Source organism: Lonchura striata, chromosome 5 (genome assembly GCF_050655825.1).
Source record: "Lonchura striata isolate lonStrDom1 chromosome 5, ASM5065582v1, whole genome shotgun sequence".
NCBI lineage: Eukaryota > Metazoa > Chordata > Aves > Passeriformes > Estrildidae > Lonchura > Lonchura striata.
This window is the reverse complement of record NC_140707.1, coordinates 41,188,269-41,208,564: the sequence shown is the minus strand read 5'-3', so window position 1 is coordinate 41,208,564 and position 20,296 is coordinate 41,188,269. Positions and strand designations below refer to the sequence as shown.

Sequence of the window (20,296 nt, the reverse complement as noted above, 5' to 3'; positions counted from 1 at the left end):
TTTTTCTGCTGAAACTCTGGTAACTTTACAGAAGTTCAAAGACTTTCAAATGCTTTCCCACTCTTGTCAAAAACTACTACTAAATGGTTTGGAATTCTGATTAGGTACCAAAAAATTACTTTAAAATTACAAAAATTTAACTGGATAATCATGATGATGAAAAACAAAGTACATATTTTAGGAGAATAAAAAAGTCTCTTTGAACTGGGTTGTTAAAGTAGCTGTTGACATTGGAATTTTTTTAAGGAAGCCTTCTACCTGTCCTTGGAAACAGCTATGCTGGGTACAGCAACATTCAACACATCTGTTGGTAGCAGGGTTCCAGTCTAGTGTTTTTAAAAAGCATTGCTGGATTCTCACCCCTCTGAAGCAATACCTGTTTTAAAAACAACAGTAAAGAAATTCTTCAGGGCTGAGTGACAAGACCTATCTGAGAAGATTTTCTCTTGCTGATCACCTATCATTGATTCTCTGTGTTAATGGTAGGATGATGATTACTTTGCTACATTGAGGGAACTTGAAGCAACATTGAGAACAAGAAGTCTGTCCCTGGAGATGATGTGTGAGGGGAAGATTCAATACAACAGCTATTATCAGGAGTGCTTGTTCTATTTACACAGTTACAGCACTAATCTGGCAATAATAAGCTTTTACATGAGGCATGACTGTATGAGAGAAGCACTGCTTCACTTGCTAAATAAGGTGAGTAATTCAATTTTCATCACCAAAACTGAAATTTGAAAAGCAGCAATGAGCATCGTGCAGTATTTGGGTGGCTTTCTGCACAGGAGTTTGCTGAGGTCCTGAAATGCTGTTATACAAACTATCCAGTGACTGGCAGGAATTCAGGGAGACAGAAGAGCAACACTGATCTATACAGATACAAAAAGAGCATGCAGTTTTGGTTCTTTTTATAGAGGTCCTGTATCAACAGCACTTTGTCTTTTCTACGAAGTTGGAAACCTGGGACTCTTGTCATAGAGTTCAGAAGAGAGAAGGAAAATTTTGAATTCCAGGGTGCAGATAACATTAGACACTACTCCCTATCCCTTTGTCTCTGTCTCATGGTATTGTTTGTTGAATCAGATTACCTATTTTTGCACTTCTGTAACCATAAGGAATATAAGGGAATACAGAGGACAGAAGTCTAGGGAACCCAAAATGTGGTTTCCAGCTCTCACTTAAGGAAACTGCATAATATAAGAGGACTTAAGTATCTCTGGAGTAAACAGTTCTGTTGGTTCTAAACTACAGTTAAATCTAGAAATTATTCCAGGTTCTTACTAAGACATTAAGGGTGCTTCTTAGGACATGTGAATCCATTATATCTCACCAGCTTGTGAGAGTGTGATGTTTCCTTTTCTAAGTTGCTGTGCTTGTGTTTGAATTACTGATTTTTTTTTATTACTATTATTTGAAATAACTCTTATGAAGAATGTACAACTTGAAACACCAACTTCCATTATCTTTATCTGGTTATGAGGTTTGTTAATAGAAAATAAAGGTGCCTTATCCACTCTGCTTTCTCATTGTACCATCAGTCATTCTAACATCTTACAGTCATCTGCATATTGAGTTATCTTTTTAAATTTATCCTTTACATCAGTTTAAATCTGCTTTTAAGAAAAGTTGCATATTTTCACAATGTAGGTGACATAATTTCACGTCTTAAGTAGCAGACTTGGAAAATACTCTAGACAGACAATTTGATGTGGAAGTTTTGGACAAGGAACTGGTAGTAATCATACAAACCAGAGAGGAGGGTTTGTTCCCCTAAAGCAAAGTAAGGTAGTGAGCTTCTGACTAAACATTTTGCAGTTGGTTGTTTAGAGACAGTTTACGTGTACAGACTTTGTCACTTGTCTCTTGCTCTGAGACACAAAAAAAAATCCAAGAATTTCATATCGAGCTTTTAAAACTTTTTTTTGTGGTGGCCTTGTCAAGACATATTAATGTTACTGTGGAAATAAGCACATGCGAGGCTGCATTTGCAAGACCACAGTCAAGAGGTCAAGGGGAGTAAATATCCTCCTTAGGTCACTACTTGTGAGGTTTCATCCGAGCAACTATGCCCAGTCCTGGGTTTCCATGTACAAAACAGACACTGCGAAAGTGCAGCAAGTCTAATTGAAGGCCACCAAAGTGTCTAGGGGCCTGAGACACCTGATACTTGAGGAGGGTGATAGAGCTAGCTTTTTCCTGCTGGAAGAAAAGGCAAGAGAAGATCTGTGTGTGCTGTTTTCAGCTACCAAGTGGGTGATTATAGCAAAAAGAGAGCCATGCTTATCTCCTATGTGCCCAGTATAAGGGTAAGAGACAGTGGACACAATTGGGAGGAAAGGAAATTCCAACTGGATATAAAGAAAAAGGTTTGGGGTTTGTTTTGGGGTTTTTTTTTGGTGCATATATTTGGAGAGGACCAGGGCCACAGGGAGGTTGTTGTTAACTTTGTCTTGCTCAGAACTTGACAGGACAGGTCCAGAGCAGCATGACCTAACTTGGAAGTCATTCTTTGAGTGGGGTTTTGAACAAGATAACTCCCAGAAATCCCTTCCAGTGTCAGTTATTTATTAATTTTATGATCTCTGTCATATAATATACCTATATATTACATAAGGAAAATAAGCTACAGAGGCTTTGCTTCAAGCAACTTTCTGTTTGTGTAGGAATCCCCATCAGAAGTGTTTATTGAAGGGATTTTCATTCCAAGTTATGAAAGTGGAAAACTGCATATGTTGGAGAACTTGCTGGAAACCATTGATCCAGGATTGGAAAGCTGGGGAGTCTACTTGATTGCAGCCTGCAAATACCTGCAAAGAAAGAACTATTACCATATTCTGTATGAGCTGCAACAGTTCATGAAGGTAAGTTGAGGGACAGTGCCATCTCTTTCAATGAAATGCTGAATACTGTCAGACTTTTGCTTATTTACTTTGGTCTAAACCTGCATGCTGGAAAAGTATATTTTTGCCTCTTTACAGTCTTAGAGAACATAAAAAGGCCTGAGCCTTACTAAAGCTGACCTGATTGATTTCATGGCTCTGGCATATTGTATTAAAGAAAACAGAGCTCTGCCTGCTTTGTGTGAGACCTTCAGTGCAGACAGTGATTACTGAAGGTGGGGTCCTGTGGTCCATCTTAGTGGTGAGTGCATTTATTCCAGGATCATGTCCGTGCTGCAATGACCTGCATTAGATTTTTCACTCATGGAGCAAAGTCTTACACTGAACTCGGAGGAAAACAGACATGGCTTCTAAAGATCAAGGACCATCTCAAAGTCTATCTGCAGGAGGTCTCAAGAAGTTCAGGAAGGAAAAAAATGGCATTCACTTTTCGGAAGAAGATGTCTGCTACAGATGTGTCAAGGTATTTATAAACAAGAAGTTAAGTTTTAGGAGAGGTGAAATTCAGGCTTTAGACTTCGGGTTTTTGTTTATTTCATTTAAGCTGGCTTTAGTTAACGCTTACTGGTTGTCATTGACCCAAATCTGCTTTTATGTAGTTAAAAGTGTAGGATTTCCATCATTTTTTCCCCCCAACAATCCAAATAAGGAGATGGGCAGTTGTTTCTACCAAAAATATGCATGTGTATTAGACTACCCTCCTTCAGTTTAAAAAAGCAAATAGGGACTGTACAATGCATAGACAATTATATATCAGTCCACAAGGTTTTTCTTTTTCTCTTCCTTTCCTCTCTGGAAAACAAGCAGCTTTGTAGTGTTTCACTGTCTGCTGGGGTTAACTCAAGACCCTACACTATGCACAAGCTATAGATACCAGAGCTAACTGGATTCCCATGTTCAAAAGTCAAAGCGTAAATTTAGCCAGATCTCTCTTGTACTTGGGGTTTTATATCTTGGTTTCTTAGGGGCTTTTTTCTTTCTTTCTTTTAGGCTATACTCTTAACTTAAACATGGAGGGGTGTGTGTGAGATGAGGTGAAAAAGCAGAAACAGATGTTTATTTGGAGATCCAGTTTCTCTGGCTCACTTCTTTGAAATAATGTGAATTAATTGCTCATCTTCAGCTTGTGATGTATGTTAGGTGCACAGATCTGAAAAGTAATATTGCTGCAGACTTGACCAATGGACAAAATCAAAAAGCATCTAAAATTAATTTTATAAGTATGTCTTCTTTTGAAAGGTATTGAAGAAATTAGTTCATGTAAATAATAATTGACACCTTCACTGTTACTAAATGAAGTCAGAATTTGTTCACTATCTAGGCACATCAATACAGTTGATCTGCAGATGGAAGTAACAAAGTTCCTGCATCAGTGTGAGAGCTCAGGAGCCTCTCAAATGACAGATTCCTCCTTGCCCACACTCTTTGGAAACAATAACATGAAAATGGATGTTGCTTGCAAGGTACTAATTGCTATTTTGAGCACAGCTATTTTTCATCAACAATATGAACTTCTAATGCAGGTTGAAGCTTTTGATGTTTGAAGCAGTTTCTTGTATTTTTTTGGGCAAGTTACTTACGCCTGAATGCAACCCATCATTTAGGAAAAATTCAGGTTTTTCCTCAGAGTAGCAGAGAACATGTGAGAACTTGGAGCTCATCTCCTCAAAGTTCAAATTTTCAGAGGCAGAGCATCTAACATACAAATAGTAATATTCCTTTTGACTGTGCATCCCATTATATTTGGAAGCAAGGCAATTAATGCTATAATTTTAACCATTCTTAACTTTGGCTCATCTCCATCTGTAAATTGTCTAATGCCTCTCATGGAAGCAGTGTGTGACAATAGACCCTATAATTTCCTGTGCTGCTTGGGATGGTGCTGTTTTCTGTCGAAGTAATGCATTTCATTTTGGCCTCTGGGCAAAATCTGGATTTGCGTTAATATTGTTTAACTGTAATAATGAAAAAGGAATGTTAATTCCCAGACTTGTCTATACTTCTCTTTTCAGGTCATATTGGAAGGCAAAAACATTGAGGAGGGGTTTGGGATTGCATTTAGAGTTCTCCAGGTATGGAAAAACTTGATATAACAAGCAATATTAATGCTAAGTAACTCCTGAAAGCTGCAATTATTTAAACAAAAGCTTTTCCCCTGCCCCTCAAATGTATTTTAATCCCCTCAGAAGAAAAACTTGTTAAGATAAAAGTCACAAGTTTAAGTCTTACATGTCCATATATTTGTGGAAGGTTGGTAAAGAAATTAAGATGCTGTTTCAGGAGGACATTTACAGAGTAATTGGGTCCTACAAATGAATGAAGTACAGCTTTTCCTTTGCTGTGCCCCTTTTTCAGTGTCTGAACTCTGGTAAACCACAATCATAGATGTTTGTAGAGATCTCTCACTTGGTGCCTCTCTGCAGTTCATGACAGTCATGCAAAGACAGTGAATAAATAAGGCCAGGGCTCTCTCTATTCTATTCTCCTGATTTGAGAGCAAAATTAACTGGAAACTGTTGCTGGGGACCTCTCATTCCTCATGTCTGGGTTGAAGTTGAGTGATTATCAGTCAGCATAGCTCATGAGCCTCTAAACTCTTCTGAGTGTTTCTCATCCATGTAGTCCCAGATGGTAGAGCAGGACACTTTTGAATATTTATGGATGTGGCAGGCCCTGCTCCTTCTTTCAGGTCAGGATGTACAAGGCAGAACTCCTGTTTGTAGGGAGATGGAGAGCCTTAGAAAAACAGCACTTCTAAGCAGCAGCAGCCACTATGTCCAGTAAAAATGGAGCAGTGGGTCCAGCTGCCTATCACTTCTATTTCCATCCTTTTTTTTTCTTTACTTACTCATTGCAGGATCAGTTCACAGCTTTCATCATCTCTTCCCTCATGTGGATGGTGTACAATGGTCAATTGCCTCCTGTTTGTGGTATCCAAAGGGTGACTGCTGGTGGGGAGAGGCTGGAAAAGTATAGTGGGAATGTGCTGAGGGAGAGGTGGGTAGGGATCTAGAAAAGAGCTTTTGCCAGAAGAAATAAAACTGATTTTTTGCCACTCCTGAAAAGAAGGCAGTAATAGCACTCTTGTTCTTAAGCAGGATTGATTTTTACAAGTCTGGTTATTAAAAACCCTTTAAGTCAGCCCTGAGCAGTGATGAGTGGAAAACCAGAGTCTCCCAAAACAGCTTTTACCTTTTGGAGTGTGGTGTGGTATTTTGTCCTGAGGAGAGACTGTCTCAGTTGTGTAGACTCCCTCTGAGAAAACCTGCTGAGAACATTCAATGTGTTGCTCTGATGTTCCAACTACCTCTAGGACTTCCAGCTGGAGGCTACAGAAGTGTACAGCAAAGTGGCCAAGCAGCTGGTGAAGCAGCAGAAGTACAGCGAGATCCAACAGCTCCTGAAGTGTGTCAGTGAGTCTGGAGTGGCAGCAAAAAATGATGGGGATAACATTATCCTTAACTGTCTAAATGAGTTCAGAAGCATTCCTGCTGAGGTAATTCTGTTCTGCATTGTGTCCCTTTTGAAGTAAAAAGGATGTAGACCATACAGGCTGCTCTTTCAGTGAGTCCTTCAGGTGCTCTGGCTCCATGCTGCAGGCATAGCTGCAAGGTGGGAGTGTGTGGTTTGCCTTGTACAAGCTACTCTGAGAGGAAACCATAAGTAGCTATAGCACATTCCTACCCAGCACTTCCCAAATGGATACCCATGGTGGGGACAGAACAAGATCCTATCCAATGCTGCTGATTGCAGCAGGAGGTTTCTCTTCAGTGAGGCTTCCCTGGCTAACACAGAGGATGTGTGGAGGCAGAAACCTCCTGCCTCCATAGGAACCAATTTTGTGATTGCCTTTGCCTATCACAGTGTTTTTTCCATCCCAGTGAAAGAAGGAGACGCACTCTGCTAGTTCTGTTAATTAGGTTAGGGGATGCAGTCCACTCTTTGGGTCAGCATGGGCCATGGAGTAACTTCTGCTGGGATGTGGGGAACCTACAAGTTCATTTCATGCAACAGAAGCCATGTGCATGAGAGACTCTTAGCGTTCTCTAGGGAATCCCCCAGAGATGGCAGGCAGGAAAAGCTGTGGGTAAAGAAAAGACTTAGAACAAGTTTTTTGTACTTTCTACACCTGCAACTCTTGCAGTTGGGATAATCTAAGCACCTGCTGTGATCTCAGCAGCCCTGCCTGTCCATAGGGGTTTGATCTCTGATGGGGTAAAGTTTTTCAGACTATTACCACTTTTAAGTGTGAACACCTTTTCCCTTCTTTGGATACAGGATCTCGATAATCTGATTCAGAATATGGACAGTGATGAAAACAAGGTAAGTAAAAGCACAGTAGCAAGAGTTAAACAGCCCAGTCTTGGTCTGCAGCTTACAGGCTCGTTTTCACTATCTTCTTTCTCATCCTCATGCAAATAAGATTTTTGAAGGCTACTTCCTAAATTGTAGAAATCACGGTGAGTTCCTCAAAGCCATGTTGTTTGTGACATATGTAAAGCTGTGACATACAGGTATCAATTGGGACTATTCCTATTAGTTCCCTGAGAGCCCTCAGAGTGAGAGCTGGGCATTAGTTAGAGTGGGAGGAAAAGTATTTCAGAAAGGCACTGTGGAGGGTTCATTGGTTTGTTACTCAACTTTTCACATAGGTGCACGTAGGTTTTAGTAATGGCAGATAGCTAATGATGACCATTTCATCTTATTGTTTCAGGATTATACTATTTCCCTGGTGATGGAGAGTTAAATGATAAAACATGTTCAACTTCTGGTAGACTTTTTCTCTTAGAGGAAATGAAGCCTAAACTAGTTTATTTCTTTGTTGGTTTTCATACCAGGCAGCCAAGCCATGGAGAAATGTAGATGCCTGTTCATAGAAGTGGCTGTGACTCAGCATTTGGGGATTGTTGTAGATCCTCAGTGGCATAGCTGGGAATGAAATCTAAAGATTTTTGACGGTCTTCTGTTTGCTCTGAATGACAAACTCACAGTTGTAGGCAGATTGAAAAATGAGCTTTTAATTTTGCTTTTCTGTAAGTTCTATCACTGAAAGGATGGGTGTTGTTCTAGAACCAGCAGTGGAAGAAATGACAGATGCAGACTCTTTGCTATGAGGATATTGTAACTAAGGCACGAGATTAAATTACTCTCAGGAATCCTATGGTCATACAGTAAAGGAGTGTCTACAAGACACAAACTTACAAGACACACCTGTTTGCCCATCTCTTTCACTGGGATCTGCTTCATGCCATTCTGTGTTTGGTAATGTGGTGCTGCTGCTTCATACGACACGCTTCTGAACCGGGTATTTCTGTGAGTCTTTGCTTGATCTTGTCCAGTTAATTTGCTGCAGCCTTCTGACCAGGCTCTGCCTGCCTCTCGTGCTTCAGATCCAGGCCTACATGATGTGCAACAAGCTGCGCTCGGCGTACCTGGTGTCGGTGCGGCAGGAGAAGGCGCGGGCCGTGCAGCTCGTGCAGCACGTGCGGCAGCTGGCCGAGAGCAGCGGCGACCACGTCGTCAAGGCCATCTGTGCCCAGTGGCTCTCCGTGCACCAGCCCAAGGGGAGAAGCCGGCTCCCCCAGGGCACGAGGAAGTAATGTGTAACTGACATTCGCCGTCATACCGAAGGAGAAGGCTTCAAGACAGCTCAGAGGTGTCTGGTTCAGCAGCCTCTAGGTAAAATGGAGCTCTGTTGAATGATGGAAAATGGATGCTGCTAATGTGCCTCTGGTGAAAGGAAGGGAACTAAACTACAAGTGCCAGTCCTGTATTTTGACAAACAGTCACTACCTCAGGGTGTTTTTTGGCTCTCTTTTTGATGGGGGGGAAGGGGCCAGTTTCAAACTGAACAAGCAAGGATTTAGACGTATGGAAGAGAGCACTTCTGTTTCCAGCTTTAGTTTTTGGATTTTGTTGGTTTTTTATTTTTGGGGGGGTTGATATTTTTTGAAAAGCACTGGACTTAATAATATGTTTTATTTTTAATCCAGAAAACATATGTAGAGAGGACATAAAAAATTTATCAACTCAATGTAGCCTAGAGTATTAAATTTTTGTGATGTTTCCTGAAAAATTTTCAAGATTGGAAAGTTCTTCTGTTACAAAGACTAAAACACATATTTTTTTAAGCCTCTAGACAAAATCATTGTTACTTCTTTTTTATCCCCCCCCTGCCCCGCCCAGTACAATGTACCTAAGATTTTTTAGTTTGTTTGAAAAGGTAGGAACCGATCATTTTGGCAGTTTTGTACTTACCAGTTACACTGTGTGATATGTGCCACAGATGTGACACTTGGGCTAGTGCCAACTAGATGAATGAAGTTATAAAGGGCATATGCTGTAAGGGGAGGAGTACACAGGGAAGATAAGCCTTTAAAATAGCTGGAAAATCGTGTGCCTCTTTCTTTACTGCGGTAATACCCAATAAATCATTGTGGTGCAGCTTTATGACTGAATAGTTGACAGTAAACTTCCACAGTTTTTCATCAGGTATGGCAGAGAATAAGGATAGAGCAAGCTGTGGCAAAATTAAACATCCCTGTCACATAGGGGTGTATTATTACCAGAATAATTTGTCCCTGTCAAGTACAATAGAACACCAAACTGGACATGCCCTGTATTGACGGGTTTTGCTCTCAAAGTGTTAGGTTGATTGGCTTTATGAAAAAAAGCAGCAATCTTTGTGCAATGTTTGTGTTCAGGGATGCTGAAAAAAGTAGCTGCTTCTCTGCAACTAGTACTGGGACATGAGAAACTGGCAAAAATGTGTTAGACAGTAGTAGGACCTTCAAAAAAAGAACAAAACATGGTGTTGCCCAAGAGTTTGTGTTTGCTGTTTACATGTATTTCAGCACAAGAAGTAGGAAAATTAATTTACTTTCTCATTAAAAAGTTGTTTACATCAAAAAACCAATAGGTTTTCTGAAGTGTAATGTAATTGTAAATAGTTTTAGTACATAAAATAATTAAGACTATCAAGTAAGAGTTTTGCACTATCCCCAAGCTCACTATAATGAAAGAACAGACTTCCACGATGTTGGAAAGGATTTGGTCCATCTTCTTCAGGGTTTCAAGAGCTGACACAAACACCTCTCTTTGAAGGTGCTCTGTTCAGCTCACTAGAGAAGAAATATAGACCACATACAGCTTTCAGAATCCCCTGACCACAGATTTGCATTATCTCATTAGTGAGCAGTACTAATGAGAGAGCAGTACTAATGAGAGCTTTTGTTTCCTTGGCCAGACTGACCTAGCTTTCCATCAGCTTACAGCCATCAGGCTAATCCTAAAACGTGACACTACCTATGGCTTCAGTCATTTTTAAATCTCCGATTCTGGGGAGGAGATTTTACTCTGTGTGGGTATCCAGGCCTGCATTGCTGTAACACCCTCTGTTCTGCTCGTGTTCCATCAGCTGCAGAGAACACTGAGAGTGGAGTTTGCCATGCAGGCCTGTCAGTTCCCTACCTGCCTTTCTTCCTGACCTCTTTGCACTGTACCTGATGCACTTTATATAGTGTTTGGTATAATTTGAAGTTCTTAACCTGGAATTGTAGGGATCTTTCTTGTACCAGCAGAACTGGAATTTTGACCCTGATTAATTACATTGTGTCATAAATATTGCAATTATCAAGGGGCTGTGAATTTTTGAGCAAGTAAAAGGGATTGAATACTGCCAGTTTAAGAGAATTTCTGTGTTACTGACCAAGGTTTGTTTACAACTAAAACAAAAATAAAAGTATTATGACTGTTTATGTATTTTCAGTTTATTTTTTATCTCAGCAGAGCTAGGGTTCTCTTTCTAGACTTGCACTTTGTTTTTGGCTATGCTTAGTGGAGTAATTAGAAGGGGGGTAATTGTTCTGTCATGCCAAGTTTATGTGTTACTGAGTATCCTCAATATTTAGATTGACTGGAACGTCACATCTTTAGAAGTCCCCCCAGCAGTAGCGGGGGGACTTCTAGGTAGTTCAGCCTCCTGCGTGTATGCAGTAATTCTCTTTAGGGAGCTTTGCAAGTTAATCTGACTCTCCCTTACAAGCCTCCCTTTGAGACAGCTAAATGAGCTTTAGTTTCCTCATTTTTTAGAGATCAGCTGAGAGGTATAAATTACTTGCTCTAGGTCAAAGAGGGTGGATGTATTTCTATGGAAATGTTTATTTAATATGTCTTATGTTAAATCTACACTCGGACTTCTTTGGGAAGTGCATTGACCTGCAAGGGCAAAAATATTTCACACCAGAGACACTTCTCTGCTTTTTTAAAAAATTACTTCTCTTGCACCTGAAGCCACTTTCTAAATCCGAGATTGACACAGAGAAAGCAAGCCTAGGCTCCAGTGGTAGGTAGTGTTCTACTGCTATATTATAGTTGTGGATTTAGTTTCATAATTGGGACGCAACATAAAGAGGGAGGGGGTAAAAAAGTAAAGTGACAGGGAGAAACACAAAGGGACTTTTAAAAATGTTACCTGGACTGAATTATCTACATTAGTGAGGCAGCTGCAGATAACAGCAACACCAAGTAAATTGATTCAGCATTTCTGAAAGAAGATACAGGGTCCTGTTGTAAAAGGAAAATGGCTTTATTTAGTATTGCTCAGAGGTAGCACAGGACTGATCTGCATAGACAGCATCCAGACAGGAAGAATTAAAATTAGCATTGGTTTTCCAAAACTGGCAGTTGGTCACAGTGGCAGGCTAATATTCAAGTCCAAAAACTTCCAGGCCTTTTTTCAGAAGCAGAAGATAATCCTATGAGCTATGGCACTTGGTTTCTGAGCGCTTAACTCTTTCAGAAATAATCTCTGATTATGGATTGCACTCCAGCAATTTGCACTGACATAGCACTGGAGTTCCAAGGGAGCAGTCCCAGTGCTATGTGGCTTGAGCCAGCTGCTTTGTGGAAATACAAGCTGTGTGGTCCTGCACAGGCAGGCTGGCAGCCTTGGCTGACAGCCAGTCACTGTCTGCCCAGTAACTGCTGGGCAGACACAAGGATTTCTGTGCAAGTCTTACCTTCCTGTTCTGGAGCCAGCTTGACCATAATACCAAGATAGTTCTGCCTCCTGCTTCAGCTATTTAGCTCTAGTAAGTTTGGTGTCATTTAAAGCTAAAGTCTCAGCTAAAGTTATTTAATATTTTTTAACATGGTTGAGATGTTCCTTATTCATTCTGCTCTATTTTCTAGGTTCTAAAGTAATTTAAAGTGCAGCTGGGGGGTTTACTGTGACAACTTTTACACCGTCTTTGTTCAGTGCTTCACAAGAGAGTTGTTGATTTTTTTTAATAACTTGCCTGTGTACAATTGCAGCCCTCCTGCAGCTTTTAACCTCCTAGTCAACTGCAAGAAAACCTGGGTTCTCAGAAGATTTGCCAACCCTCAGTTAACCTGCTGCAATCAGTGGATATTAAGGGCCACAATACCTCAGTGGCTAGGGTCCAGCTTCTACAGAGCATTCAGAAAAAGTGATTCAGTGTAAAAAACTTTACCTAATGCTTGGCACAAAAAGGCCAGGACCTGTTTCTGTGTGCTAGAGCCTATTTATATTGCATAACTTTCCAGAAAATCTAATATCCCAAAGTATTTTTGCTCTGCCAGTTCAAAGGGTAGAAACTGAAAGTAATCTCATAGACCATAAGTTTAGAGTCCTACTTTTTTACTATTGCTGTTAGGGAAAAAACCAACCAAACTTTATTTAAAGTAATTCCTTGCTACTTCATAATCTAAACCTAAGTCTGCAACCTCCCTTTCTATTCTAAAGCCAGAGAAGATGTGTGAGATAACAAGCAGGTTGCTCCCTGCCTCAGTGCGCTAATTCTCCAGCTAGGAAGAGGGACTGACTGCTTACAAATCTCAATCCTTTAGTATTCCAGAAATTCAAATTAGGTTGTGCCCACAGAGCCATCCTTAGGGCAGCTGAAGGATCAGCGTTCTACTCTTGAGGTCTCTCGGCAGTGCTGTTCCCTGGAGAAGCTTTGCTAGGCCCAGCCAGGGACACTTGGTGCTGCTCAGTCCCACTGGATGCCGAGGAGCTCACAGCTCACACGCCACAGCTTCTTTGCCGTCTCATCATCTCGACCATGTGGAGATACATACGCTGGCTGGCAATCACTGTAAGAAAAACATTCTTTTAATTCTTTCAAGTCTAAGATCTCCATCTACATTAGTATACTGAAATGTCTGTGTTAAGATTAGGGAGTTGCTTTGTATAAGCTTAATTCAAGACTAGTTCAAGAACACAGTGGGAGCTATCTAGCAAATGAGCAAGGGTTGGTGCTAAGCACCACAAGAAAGATTTCTTTCCAACTAGCTAGGGAAGAATCTCTCCCAGTGGCAGCAAGAACTGGCAGGCAAGCTCTACCTGTTATCTCAACTCTTAAAGAAATCTCACTAGTGTGCATTCCCATTAATACCACTAAAAAGGCACACAGACTGCAACCAAGCTCTTAAGGAACACATTTCCTAAAAAATACTGCAAAAAATTCACTCAAACAGCTCTTCATTCTAAACTGTTTATCCCACTATATGCCTAAGAATAACACTGTGATAACCATGTATGATTACCCCCTTTCCATTATCATCTGAACTGTGGCACCTTTCTTCTTGGCTCCTCCAATTAGAAAGCACTTAGTCTGGAAAAGAGGTACTGTGTTCTCAACTGTAATGCTGCAATAACTTTGGAGCTTAAGAGCACAGAAGAAATGGCATCTTGTATGGTTTCCATCTGGCTCAATGTTTATAGATGGAGTCTTTAATATTCCTGAAATGACTGGTGGACTTCCACCTGTCTCACTGTGGCATGCAAATTCTTTTCTTAATGTCTACACTTGTGTTTTATCGTCTATGGTCTGGAAAGTGGAAAGGATTCTAGGCTAGTCCAGTGTAAATTGTGGATTAGTGTTGAAGCTTCTCATTTCCCACCACATCCAAAACTCTTTTTTTATGCATTTAAATGCTACCAGTTTTCTGTACTTCCAGGCATCACTGCTACATTTTCATCCCAAGACAGACAGCTAGGGAAGACTTAAGGTGTCTATTTATATATTCAGGTCTGGTTAAGATGGTACTAACTCCCAAATGAAGATCAGGTGATGTCATTACAGAGATTAATCTGGTCACAAATCACAAGAAGAAATCTCTGCAAAGACACAACAGCTCCAACAGCATGGGGGTTGAAAAAGCCCCACAAATTTTCATATTCATTTCCAAAAAACAGTATTGTTACAGTGCTCTACAAACAATGAGAACCTGGCAGACATATCTGTGTGAATCTGTTTGAATAGTAGTCTTCAAATATAGAATGAATGATGACTTGAAACTGCTCTGGGCTGTGGTTTTGGTGATGAGAATAGAACAATACAGGGTCCTGGAGTAAGTAAAAAAAGAACAGATTTTGTAATGGGAACTAAACAAGACATTTCCATGACAGCATGACAAGCAGCCCAGCAAGAGTCCCTCCCAGCTGTTGGGTCTACCACACTGGAGGATTAAGTTACTTGGTCACATGCCAGACCTGAAAATCTCACCTGTCTCTGCAGCTCCATCAGCTCTAAAAGCACAGGCCCTTCTGCTCCCAGAAGTAAAACTACAAAGGGAACTGAAGTGATCTTCCCAGAATTAACTGAAGTGACCTAATTAACTACACAGTTCTACTGAAAAGTGGATTTCCCTACTGTTAGGCAGGTCAGCATTAGAGCTCTGAGCATGTGACAGCCATTCCTGCACTTTGAGTACATTAATATTTCTAGCACTAAAGGACCTGTTGCACAGGTAAGGTGTTTAATCTAAAATGACTGTAACAGACCTGGAAGGGGTAATGCTCTATTTGTCACCCTCAGTCTTACCAGACAGCCTCTTACCTGGTCCCTTCTTCACGAAGAATGACAGTAAGTCCCATATTCCACAGCCAACGAAGTTGCCTTCAAATATTCAGAGTGTCACTTCATCAGCTTGCACCCACCTGAAATACTGTCCTGTCACAGACTCCAGCTCCTCAGCTACTGCACAGTAGATACTGGTCTGAGCTCCTTCGCAAGGTGTCTTCAAGAAGAAGGAGAATATCTTCCACAGCCAAGTCATTACAAATGAGTGCCGGACCAGTTCAGAAGAGACAGATCCGGGATGGAGAGCGTTTGCTGTGACTTTAGTGCCTACAGCAAAATAGTCCAGGACAAATCTGCATTGATCAAAGTGTCTTTAAAAGAAAGGTAATATACTCCTCAATTTTAGCTGTAGATATTCTATAACTTAAAGGAGGAGTTCTTTAAGTATCCTTGGATAGAGAGACAAGTGCTGTCATCTGTAGTTACTGTATGCTGAATGTGTTGGATACACTTGACCCCTTAGCCAGATCAGCAGGAGTCTGGTACAGGCTCGAAAGAAGGTAAAGCTGTAAATGGGCCAGAACTCCTCTAGGAAACCCACAGAGGCCAGTGGGTATCAGTGCACATGCATTTGGAACACCCATCAGTAGCACATGGCTTTTCCAATACTCTTTTATCCAGGAACAAATAAGGTTGTGGATGCACTGAGTCTCATGTACCTTTCCCACGGTATGTAATTTGAATACAAGCCAACCACTCCATTCTGTAAATATTACAGCCTAATTAAGCCTTCTCTGAGCTCTCCCTGCTAGGCAATATGACTGCAGGGTGACAGTCTTCACTTGAGCTGGCTCACCTCTCAAGGCTGCTCCTCAAGGCAGAGAGCTTTTACCAACAGCAAATCTTTGGATGAGTCCAGCTGAACCTCAGCTCAGACTGCAACTGGACTGCACAGCAGGTTAACTCTCCCCTGGAGCAGAAGCACCTCTCAAGGTTTGAGATTTCTTACCTGAGACTGAGAGCCTTCCTTAAGCAAGGCAGAGAGGCCCTTTGCTTGCAATAAATCCTTGGTAAAGACTGCTGAATTAATATTGAGGAAACATTACTAGTCCATGTAGCTGCTCAGTAATAATTACAGAAACTTGGTATACATATAAATCGTCCAAATCTGAGACTCAAACTGGACATAGGCTCCCTAAGGAGTTTAAAAAGCATGGGGCTCCATGCTGAGCCTCACGATTCATCAGGAGGGTCTTCCTTACACAGTGTGTTTCCAGTCCTGTGTGAATCATTCTAATTTAATTCTAAATCAGTTTTCCTTTGCATGTGTCTTCCACGTAAATAATAGACTGAACCTTGCCATCATACTTTAAGTCACCCTCTTATGACATCAGGTTAAAACCACTTTTGCTAATACCTTTGATGGCGATTCTTGAAGCAGTTTAAATCACTCATCCATGGCACTGGATGAGGAGCATCCCCTGCTCCCTTCTAAACACAGGAGTCATTATGTGCCTTCTGCAAAACAAAGTGCTAGAGGGTCTGAGTGCTAAACCAGCAGCAGTTTCCAGCAGGCTTTTGAGAACACCTGCCTCTTTTGACTTACTCTAATAGTAATTTCCTGGGGAAGACACTACTTCTGTTGTAGTAAATCAGTATTACTTAAGTTTATGAACAGGACTGAATGACACGACTGTGACAGATGTTGTGACTTGCAAGGTACTATCTAATCTTATGCTTGTTCTACGGGCCACCACCATTTAAGGCAGCTGAGTGTGCATTAGCTTTTCTATTGGAGACTGCAGTTGTGGCTGTTTTCAGCTTCCATCCACATACTACAATTGTCTCTGTGGATGCAGCTAGTTTTTGACAAACACCAAAGAACAATGAGATACATTCAACTGTGCCAAGCTACTAAACTCTACCCTGTTGCTGTAGAGACAATCTGTGTTGTAAGTCTACTGGTTCCACAGACAGGAGATATTTTCTTCCTGCAAAGAGCTCTCAGTGACATTTGCCTCAAACCATTCAATTTCTGCATAGACAATTTGCAGCTCTTTCTTCAATCCAGTCTCCCCATCATGGTGCTCAGAAAGCCAAGCAGATAAACACCCCACCTGCCCCCGGGACTTGCCTTGCAGCCGCCTGGCCAGCTCCCGGGTGAAGAGCACGTTTGCCAGTTTGCTGTGACAGTAGGCAAGGCCACGATTGTAGCTCTTCTCACCATGGAGATCATGGAAGCGGATTCGGCCTCCGTGGTGAGCCAGCGAGGACACGTTCACGATGCGGGCTGGGGCAGACTGCTTCAGACGCTCCAGCAAGAGGAAAGTCAAGAGAAAGTGACCTAGGGGGGAGACGAAAGGTCATCCTTCTAGAAAGGGTTCCCCTGCTTGCTTCTACGTGGTACCTTACTGCTGTCCTCATTTCAAGTCCAGGAAAAAGAAAATTTCTGTTAAATTCCCCTGAATTGACATCTACACTTTTTTTGGGGCCTTCAGGTTCTGCTCTTCATCTTCAAAAAGCTGTAGCCATCATACATTTCAAAATGTCCCAGGTAACACATACAGATCCACAATGCACAAACACATCACATTGCATCTCCAGAATTCTGACTCTGACCCTCCATCATCCCAGTAAAAGGAAGAATGAGGAAGAGAAAATCCAAAAGGATTTTCCTTTGGCATTTTGCTATAGATATCGATGTTAGAAGAAGATGATCTTTAAGGGCAATTCCAACCCAAATCACTTGACGATTCTATGGTTCCATATTCAGTGCAAACATGATTCCACTAGCCTTACCAAGATGATTGACTCCCAGATGCATCTCAAAGCCATCAGCAGTCTTGGAGTAAGGGCATAACATTACCCCAGCATTATTAATGAGAATATGGAGTTCCTTCTCCTCTGCAAGAAACAACAAATATCTTTAAACAAGGAAACAGAGAATGCAGACAAGAAGGTAGTACAACTCACCCCTTGTTGTCTGACTTGCAGCCACATCACCTTAAAAAAAGGATATATCTCCTACCACAAACTAGCTCATGGCCTTTGACCAGCCCCTGCTATGAACCACAGTACCCAAGAGGTACAGAGACAAGCAGGACAGGGCTTTGGCAATGGTTAGAAGAACAGACAGCAGTCCTTAGTAAAATACTCCCACTAAAAATAAGAATCTAGAGACTCTACCTGCTAGAAATCTCTCAGCAAACTCCCGGATGGACTTCGTATCAGCCAAGTCCAGTTTTTTCACAATAACTTGCTGGTTCCCTGTCTCAGCTCGGATTTCATTGGCTGCAGCTTCTGCCTTTGCTGTGTCTCTGCAGGCAATAATTACCCTTGCACCTGCAAGGAGGGGAGGGGGGAACAACAGGAACATAAGATGAGATCACTGGAGCACACTGGATGATCAAGGCTATGGCAAGCAGGCTGACCATGCCCAGCAATTACAAACAATATACTGTTTCTTTAGGGAACTAGCATCAGTCAGGGGGATGGCTGGAAGGGACAAAGCTTTCCCCACTCAAGTGTGAGCTACAGTCCTGCTGAAAGATGATTTCAGACTAGGCAAATACACATCTTAAGTGCCTCTGTCCATGTTCTCCCAGGTCAGGAATGCATACAACACTGGTATGATAGCATTGTATCTGCCCCTATAATGGGAACATCAAGCCAGGAGCACATAAAGGTCATGGATTCCAGCCAGAGTAATTTCTAAATGGATTGTGAACAGGTAGTTTAATCTTCTTACTAGTTAGCCAAATAACATTTGCATCAAATTAGCTTGAAACATGAATAACTAAAGCACATAGTGGTGGACCTATGGCATTTCTCAGCTTCCTACAAGCAGAATCCAGGAACTTCCCCAGTCCCCTTCAATCAGTTGCAATGCAACGCATTTTTATGTCCCCAAGGCACATTTTTGGAGTCCAAGCAATGAAAAGTTCCCAGTTAAGGAACTGGAAACCTGCACTTCAGTGGTTACAGCCTCGGAAGGAACAGCACTTGGGCTCATCTGCAGTAACTCTGGAATCCAGTTTACTTCAATATAAGCCTACAACACCTCTTCCTTAGGTCCAGAAAAGGGGCTACTGGCACAAGGTACAGCCACTCCGGCTGCAGAGGCATACGTGCTGACAAGACTGCACTTGCCTCTTTTTGCGAGGTCTCTGGCGGTCTCCTTCCCGATGCCTGTGTTGGCTCCCGTGATTATCACCACCTTCCCCTCCAACCTTGCTGTCGACTTACACCGTCCTCCAGCGACATACCGCCTGCAAGAGGGGAGGCACCAGTCACCTCTGCCTGCTCAGCATGCCCCGTCCGGGGTTGAGCACCCAGAACCTGGGTTCGCATCAATTTTCGGGCTCACCCCAGGGAGCCACGGGCGCCCTCGCCTGAAGCGGCTGGTCACGGCCCTGTCGCGATCGGGACACCGGGAACGCGCCCCACCCCCGATCCCCCGCGCTTTCCCGACGCGGCCCCGCCCCATCCGTGCGTCAAGTGGAGCCACGGCTCCCATTGGCTGCTGCCGCGCGCCTCGAGGCCTTTTGGCCAATGGGCTTCGCCGCAGCGCCCTGAGGAGAACGCGGGCCCCGCCCCCTGCCGCGCCGCCGCGAGCGCGCCGGCGCCCGGAGGGAGCCCGGGGAAAGCACCGGCGGTGCCAGGGCCGAGCGAGCCCCGGGAAAGCCCCGGCAGCGCGGCTGTGTCGCCGGGGCGCTGGAGCGGGCAGGCCTGAATAACTCCGACCCCAGCGCGGGATTCCCGCTGTTCGCACTCCCGCCGCACTCACACAGACACACACGCAAGAAACGCGAAGCGCGCCAGCTCCGCGCCCCAACGGGCGCCGCCCTGCGGGGCGGAACACACGCGAAGGGCAGGGGCTGCGCTCGGTAAGACGCACCTGATGTAGGGCGCTGCCACGAAAAGAAAGACGGGCACGGAGACGGCGGCGCCCAGCGCGGCTTCCCAGCAGCTGAGCATCCCTGCCGCCAGCTACCCGCGCACCGCCAGCGCACGGCTCCGGCAGCCCGCGCCCCTCCCTTTCGGATCCGCCTCCGCCCCGCCCGCTTGGCCTCGCCCACACCCGTACCGCCACACCTCCGCACGCACCGCGCCCCCGCCGGCCCTGCCCGCAGGTACGCGGGCGGCCCGCTGCTTTTTGCCCCGGAACCACAGTACTCCGACCTGGGTCCCGCGAAACATTCTGAAACGCAGTCCGCAATTAAGGAGCGAGAAATGTCTCCAGGGACAGCGCAGTGGCGGCTGTCGGCAGTGGCGTTTGAAGCACATTTTTACAACCCCACGCCGAGGCTCATGTCATGAACCCTGGCAAGGAGCGTGCACCGATGTGCACGTGGGCAGGCGTCCAGGCCTGGGGGCAGCGCGGCGGCGGCGGGTCACGCCGGTACCGGGGAGCCCCGGGGCCGCACCGGCGCTGCCGGCCCGGGGCGCTCCGTGGCGGCGGCGGACGAGCGCCCCCGCGGGGTGCGGGCACGGCCGCCTCCCCGGGACTACAGCTCCCAGCAGGCAGTGCGCGAGGCGGCCCCGGCGGCGGAAGCGCCTGCCGGG

At 43.6% G+C, this 20,296-nt stretch overlaps 2 protein-coding genes across 8 annotated transcripts in view; one reads left to right on the top strand and one right to left on the bottom strand.

Moving 5' to 3' along the window:
• The window catches only part of ZFYVE26 (zinc finger FYVE-type containing 26), a 49,193-nt gene extending 38,533 nt beyond the window's left edge, over positions 1-10,660 (top strand). For 3 of the 6 annotated variants that reach the window (XM_085582054.1, XM_085582055.1, XM_021537038.4), the window contains exons 34-41: positions 487-702; positions 2,667-2,864; positions 3,164-3,366; positions 4,225-4,366; positions 4,916-4,975; positions 6,217-6,399; positions 7,182-7,226; positions 8,294-10,660. In XM_085582054.1, the coding sequence (XP_085438180.1) occupies positions 487-702; positions 2,667-2,864; positions 3,164-3,366; positions 4,225-4,366; positions 4,916-4,975; positions 6,217-6,399; positions 7,182-7,226; positions 8,294-8,503 (1,257 nt within the window). In that variant the 3' untranslated portion in view covers positions 8,504-10,660. Of the gene's footprint in view, positions 1-486; positions 703-2,666; positions 2,865-2,981; positions 3,367-3,893; positions 4,367-4,915; positions 4,976-6,216; positions 6,400-7,181; positions 7,227-8,293 lie in introns of those variants that run through there. The other 3 variants (XR_014956025.1, XM_085582056.1, XM_085582057.1) reach the window with 3 other exon arrangements.
• An 811-nt stretch (positions 10,661-11,471) lies between these two features.
• Positions 11,472-19,772, bottom strand: LOC110473996 (retinol dehydrogenase 12). 2 transcript variants are annotated; one of them, XM_021537042.4, is made up of 7 exons: positions 19,629-19,772; positions 18,881-18,999; positions 17,918-18,073; positions 17,531-17,635; positions 16,866-17,075; positions 14,869-15,058; positions 11,472-13,019 (listed from the first exon to the last, which is right to left on the bottom strand). In XM_021537042.4, exons 1-7 carry the CDS (start codon positions 19,706-19,708, stop codon positions 12,917-12,919), a joined length of 963 nt encoding a protein of 320 aa, XP_021392717.1. In that variant the 5' UTR covers positions 19,709-19,772; the 3' UTR covers positions 11,472-12,916. The 2 variants fall into 2 exon arrangements, with proteins under 2 accessions (XP_021392717.1, XP_085438210.1); XM_085582084.1 differs by lacking the exon at positions 19,629-19,772 and adding an exon at positions 19,123-19,262.
• Positions 19,773-20,296: the final 524 nt, after the last annotated feature.